The sequence below is a fragment of the Lipotes vexillifer genome, unplaced genomic scaffold (genome assembly GCF_000442215.2).
Source record: "Lipotes vexillifer unplaced genomic scaffold, Lipotes_vexillifer_v1.1 scaffold629, whole genome shotgun sequence".
Taxonomy (NCBI): domain Eukaryota; kingdom Metazoa; phylum Chordata; class Mammalia; order Artiodactyla; family Lipotidae; genus Lipotes; species Lipotes vexillifer.
The window spans coordinates 707028-713969 of NW_006774188.1; the positions used below are offsets into that span (position 1 = coordinate 707028).

Genomic DNA, 6942 nt, shown 5'->3' on the forward strand with positions numbered 1-6942 from the left:
GCATCTTTGCTGCTCCTCACATATTCCAACAGCTTCTGCCTCAGAGCCTTTGCATTTGCTATTTCTTATGCCTGAAACATCCAATCTCCATATGCTTACTCTCCCTCACTTCCTTTAGGTCTCATTTCAAACGTTATCTTATCAGTGAGACCTGTCTTATTCTAGATAAAATCTAGAACATCTCTCATGCCCCATCTCCCAGCACTCCTTATCCCTTCTCCCCAACTTTATTTTTCATTGTATTTATTCACCATGTGACATATTGCATATTTGTTATCTGTCTCCCCAAACTAGAATGTAATGGCAAGGACTTTGTCTATTTTACTCACCACTACTTATTTTTAGATTCCCCAGTATCTAAAATAGTTCCTAACATAGTTAGGAGATAGTTCTAACTAGTGCTCAATAAATATTTGATGAATGAATGAGTGAAATAGACCTGCGTATGTGGAATAAGGATGATGATGAAAGGGTCAAAGAAAAACTTCAGCTTTGTCAAATGTTTCGCCTATGACTAGCCTTAGAAATAAATTCTGCCTAAAGATGATTGTTTTTGCTCTTAGGTAGTACTCTGTGTTGAGGGAGGGAGACAGTATAACAAATTAAAAAAGGAAGAGAAAATTATTTGTTCTTCACCACATCCTTCCTGTGCTTCATGGGTCATTCCATTTGCTATAAAATAAATCCTCATCTATCTGATAAAGTTGAGAATTAGAAAGCAAAAATCTCCTTCAAAAGTAGTAATAGATATAACTAATTCGTTGCACTTAACTTTTACTTCTGAACTTACACAAGTCTCTGACAAGCTTAGATATCCGACAGATTTTATAAGGGCTTATTATGTGTGTGACCCTTTAATGGATGTGTCAGTTCAGAGCGTACATACCCCTGCCATGAGACAGGGTAGGGGAAGTCTTAACCTGCGGAAGGGAGTTTCTGATGGAAATTACAGATCACATAGAGGAGATGGTTCTAACCAGGAATGTGCAAAAACTCAGTGGAAACATATATCTGGGACTTTACAAACTTCTTTCTCATGGACAGGTCCTAACTTTGATATGTGATAGACTCCAGGAGAAACAGAATACGCATTTGCCCTCAACTAAGTTTTAAAAAATGTGTTGGGTTGAATGAGAGATCTGGAGTACCACAGTGGGCACTTTAGGGCCACTGAGAAAATAAAAGGTATCTTTTTCCCCCCTTTTCCGGAGTATTTTTTAGAAGAATTTTTCAAACCATATTTGAGAATATAAACTGTTTGAAATCAAGTAAAAGTAAATAGTGTGAAGCTGGTGCCAGGGCCTAACTAACCAAGTACTTAGACTGAAAGCTTTCAGGCCTCATAGCACCTGGATAACACTTGAATCAAATGCTAGAGGGCGGAGCAGCAAACAGGAGTACCCCAAGCCTTGTGATCTGGGTTCAGGGCACAGAAGAGCTGAGAACAGTTTGGCAACAAGAATAAAAAGGCATTGACGTTTTTTCTTTGAAGTCTAGAATAGGAAATGAATATACCTAGGATCATGGTTAAACGTATGAACTAACTGTTGGGGTTTTTTTTCTAACTTTAAAAAAATATAATTTGTAAACATCTATTACATAAACCATATGTTTAAAGGCTCTTGAAAGTATGCAGAAACTCTGAGAGTTTCCTGTTTCTTCTTATCTGGTAACCTAGAAGTCAAAGACATTATTCAAAATCACAGTTTAACATTTATTCCTTGAAAACTATCTTTTAGCACAATTATGTTTAGCAGTGAAAAGAGATGACCCCTTGTAAAGCATTAGAAGGTTAATAGTTACCTTTGCTTTATGCTATGTTATTTTTTCTCTTACATTTGAATTATTAGCTTTAATGAGAAAATTGAGCTCTTTCAAAGGGTGTCCAAAGCATGTTAACATATTTCACAAAACATCTAGAAGTTCTCATATAAAATATACCCAGAAAGACAAGCTCTTCTAATAGTAGAATTAAGGCTGAGATTTTGTGATGCAAAATTACATGCAAATATAATCTGTTTCTGAGGGTTAGGAGACCGGGAGCTTAGTTCAGCTGGGTGGCTCTGGCTCAAGGTCTCTCCTAAGGTTACAGTTAAGATGTCAGCTGGGTCTGCAGTCATCTGAAGGCATGACTAGGGCTGGAGGAAGTGCTTCCAGGAATTTTCTTCACATAACTGTTAGCTAGGGGCCTTAGTTTCTTGCCATGTGGACCTTTCCTTAGGATATGATAGCTGACTTCTCCCAGAATAAGCAATCCAAGGGAGAAACAACCAAGATGGAAACTGCAGGGCCTTTTTATGACCTAGCCTCCAAAACCACACTCCATCACTGCCACTTTATCCTCCTGAAGCAAACCTCTAAATCCAGCCCACACCCAAGGTAAAGGCAACAGATTCCAACTCTTGAAGGGAGGAGTACCAAGCATCTGTGGACATATTTTTAAAACCACCAGGTAATCTAACATTTTATAAGTACTTTAGGCATCAATAAATTACATGTGAACATATTTAGGGCTGAGGAATATTTTATCTGTGAGCTTTGAGCTTTTTACTCTCCTCTGAGCAATGACCATGAGGATCACGTAGATAAAATCAAATAATGTTCAAAGCATTATCACAGCCTATTGTCTGTGTCCACATTCCCTCTAACAATAGCTGTATTACTTGCCTCTCTCCCAAACCCACCCAGGACCTACTCCAGTTCTTGCAGAAGATCCTTATTTCCTTTCTTTCTTTTTTTTTTTTTATTTTTTTTTGCGGTACGCGGGCCTCTCACTGCTGTGGCCTCTCCCGTTGCGGAGCACAGGCTCCGGACGCGCAGGCTCAGCGGCCATGGCTCACGGGCCCAGGCGCTCCGCGGCATGTGGGATCTTCCCGAACCGGGGCACGAACCCGCGTTCCTTGTATCGGCAGGCGGACTCTCAACCACTGCGCCACCAGGGAAGCCCCTTATTTCCTTTCTTATGAGCATAGGAAATGTCATACTCCCACAGCAGGGCTGCTTTCCACACATAGCAGAACACTTTTGATATGGCACTTTGTCAAAAGGTGTGAACAGTTCAAATAAATTCATACTCTAAAATTCTATGAAGTTGCCCTTGTTTTCACACAGACTTAGCTCTAGTGAACTTTGATAGATTCCTGTGGCATGAGTCTCCCTTTCAGAAGTCATGCTGCTTTTCCCCTAGTAAGAAGGCTTTATTTACGTGTTCAGTGAGCCACAGAGACTTTCTGCCCTGCAAAATCTAGATCTGCTTGATATATTTAAAGACACAAGGATCTCTCAAATAACAGACAAGTTATGATGGTGAGGTTTTTATATTAGTTCCAAAACCAAAACACCTTATTTGATCCATAATATCGCTCCTACAGAGCTTCACCGATGCATCAGAAAATGTGTTCCAAGGTAAAAATTATTACTGTGGGAATTGATTGCTTCCTGTAGTACTCATACTAGTTCTCTAGCCAGAAAACCTGGGACAACCCTACTTTGTCCTGGTCCCATGCAGTGGTGCCAGTAGCAGGGAAGTGAAGAGCTGTCTCTGTGGCTCGGAGTCCTGTAGCAGTAGCAGTGACAGAGGACACATGTGCACTTCTGATGTCTCAGCCTGTTTATATCTAAAGGCTCTTCTAACAAATATTATACATTCAAGGACTGACTTTATGTCTAAATCATGGAGATCATCTGCTTCCTAGAAAGATAACACTGCACTCACTTGCATCAGCCATGTATTACTAATTAGCTTATTGGTCTTTAGTTGAATTTTCCTTAAATATTGACATTAACAGACCATTGACAGTTGATAGCCAGTTATGCTCAAGATTAATATCTGGTATTTATAGGTAACACTTACTTATTCATCCACAGGGAATATCACCCTCATTTTATTGAAAGATTTCCAAAGTATAGTTTAAAATATTTTCGTTTTAAAGTAGAATGAATCATGAACATATTTTTCCTTATAATAGGCAGTGTCTGAAGAATTGTGTTCTAAGGCTATGCTGATCATATTGGATAGCACAGATATTGAGCTTTTCATAATCACAGAAATTCTACTGGACAGTGCTGTACTAAGGAATCAATGTGCTATCCCATGAACTATTTTTACAGCAGGACGATATGGAAAATAATATAAAGGAGTACTGGTACGAAATTCTAAAAGCTTAGGTAAATGTTATAAACCTGTCTTACATGTTATATAACAAAGAATAATGAATATTGCAGAAAGTTGAAACAACCCAATTATGGAATATTTATGAATTTTCTTTGACCAAAATCCTATTTTTAAGAAAAAATTTCAGTACATTAAGAGCAAGCAAGTTTGTGTGTGTGTGTGTGTGTGTGTGTGTGTGTGTGTGTGTGTATGTTTAAACCTAATAAAAATTTGCAAATTCAGGCTGAACTACCTTGAGTTTCTTTTCTTCTATAAAAATATGGTACTGCCTTAAAAAAATCGTTTTATTGAGGTATAATTTATATTTAATAAAATGCACCCACTTTAAAGTGTTAAGTTAGATAAATGCATATACCAGTGTACTACCACTGTACTACCAATTGGTATACACCAATGTACTACCACTACCAGTCAAGATATAGAACTTTCCTTCACCTCAAAGAGTGTCCTTTACCACCTTGCAGTCAATACCTTCCAGCCCACCCTGATCCCATGCAACCACTGATCTAATTTGTCTTTATAAATTGGTTTTACCTTCTCAATGTTCATATAAATGGAATCATATAGTATGTATTCTTTTTGTATCTGAATTCATTGTTGTTGTTGCATCTCTTTTTGTTGTTATTTAGTATCACTGTATGAATACACAGTACCACAGTTTGTTGAACTGTTTCTCTGTTGGCGGGTATTTGGGTTGTTTTCAGATTTTGGTTATTGTAGACAAAACTCCTATGGGGGTTTGTGTATAAGTCTTGTTTTGAACATATGTCTTGTTGTGAACATGTTTTTATTTTTCTTGAGTAAATATCTGGAGTAGGATTGTTTGCTCATATGATACGAATGTCTTGGAAAAGCGTAGAGAGTTTAAAAAAACCTGTTTGAAAATGGCATTCATTGATTCCCTAAGTATTGCCTCTTAGGCCAGCTGCTCACTGGAACACAAAGACGGAAAGAACATGGTCCCACCTTCAAGGACCCCAGGGTGCCCAATGTTAGAAACAACACAGTGGTGGGCTACTGTCCAAATGAGAAAAAGTAAAATCAAAGATAATAACATTTATCCAACAACCCCAAAGAAAAGAAGCTCTACAGATAAAAGTGAGTTTATGAATTGAAAATCTTATAGTTTGTATAGTTCTCTACTTATTTTAAAATCAATACTCACAGGCTTCCCTGGTGGCACAGTGGTTGACAGTCCGCCTGCCGATGCAGGGTACATGGGTTCGTGCCCCAGTCCGGGAAGATCCCACATGCCGCGGAGCGGCTGGGCCCCGTGAGCCATGGCCGCTGAGCCTGCGCGTCCAGAGCCTGTGCTCCGCAGCGGGAGAGGCCACAACAGTGAGAGGCCCCCAAACCACACACACACAAAAAAAATCAGTACCCAAAATTACAATAATTAAGATTTAAGAAATTAGATTGACATGGATTATATGCTTAATGATCAGTAGTAGCCTTTATTTCTGCCACATGGAAGACACTGCTTTGTTTTCCCTTCCTTCGATTGTTATTTCCTGAGCTGTGCTTGTTTTTTAGTTTAGTAGTTTGTATTTATCTGGCAAAGAAAAAAAGATAGAGTCAGTTCAATTAATTCAAAAGTCTGAAATACAGAATCTTTTAAAGTTATTACTGTTAAGTATAAAACTTAAAGTAACTAAACATGAGTAAAATAAGTGATTGAAATAAGTAAAATTACATTTATAATACAATACAGCATTTCTTCTTAATATAACAATAAATATCCTTTGGACAGGTAAGATCTCATTTTTTAAATCTAGAAGTTGATGCAATATTAAAGGAACTTCTTAATTCTTAAAATCTTTGTTTTTAAAAGTTATTTCTACCATGTAATAATCTAATAAATCAAAAAGTCAAGATTAAAATTATGGGCTTTTATTCTTTAAGATTTATAGATATTGTTATTGAATTATTTGCAAGTTCTTGATCTGTGCTAAACTGAGTCCTGAAATAAGTCATATATATGTGAGATTTACATACACATAATTTATGATCACTGTAAATAAGGGGCCAAGTAACTTTCACATTATTTCAGTTGTAATAATACAAAGTCTTTATTAGTAGCAAACTTTTTTCACCATATAAAAAAATCATCTACCTTCTCCCATATATTAGCGATTCACAATTTAAATATTTGGGAGCCACTTTTTGAATTTCTGAAGTCAAGATTTAAATATGTTATGTATATCATCATTTTTGCCCTTCTTTGCATTTGTAGATCTCTCTTAATGAGACCACAATATTTGAAATTTCATGTTATAGAATATATCAATCAAAGGATGAAATCACTGTAGAATATTGGGTTAGCTTTTTAAAGGAACTTCTCACTCTAAATGCTATAATATATTGAGAAATAGCTGGGCTTGGGACTCTCCCTAGGTGGGTGTAGGAATCAGCATATCACCCTGAGTGCCATCCCTTCACTGTCCACCACCATAGAACACTGTTAAGAGCATACTTAATAGTGTATGCTCTTAATAACACTATTAAGAGGTGACAAAAGAACAGCACAGACTATGTATGTGAAGGCCAGGGGATTATGGTGTGTGAACATTTGTTATTTTTTGGCCACATTGTTTTTCTCTGGTGCATTATCTCTGGCCCATGGTGTGCATCTGGGTGGGGCCCTGTTAATAAACTCAGTGCTCAAATGCTAAACTGACTTTGGTGGCAGAGTGACAAAAAGGCGGAAAAGAGGGTAGGCACCTCAATTCCATCATCAGAGCCCTGATAAGATGGGCATGTGCTTCCTG

At 37.5% G+C, this 6942-nt stretch overlaps 1 protein-coding gene across 1 annotated transcript in view; it reads right to left on the bottom strand.

Moving 5' to 3' along the window:
- Positions 1 to 5608: 5608 nt before the first annotated feature.
- Positions 5609 to 6942, bottom strand: part of GARIN2 (golgi associated RAB2 interactor family member 2) — a 35954-nt gene continuing 34620 nt past the window's right edge. Inside the window, exon 9 of the mRNA XM_007449019.1 lies at positions 5609 to 5726. Coding sequence (XP_007449081.1) covers positions 5704 to 5726 — 23 coding nt within the window. The 3' untranslated portion in view covers positions 5609 to 5703. The remainder of the gene's footprint in view (positions 5727 to 6942) is intronic.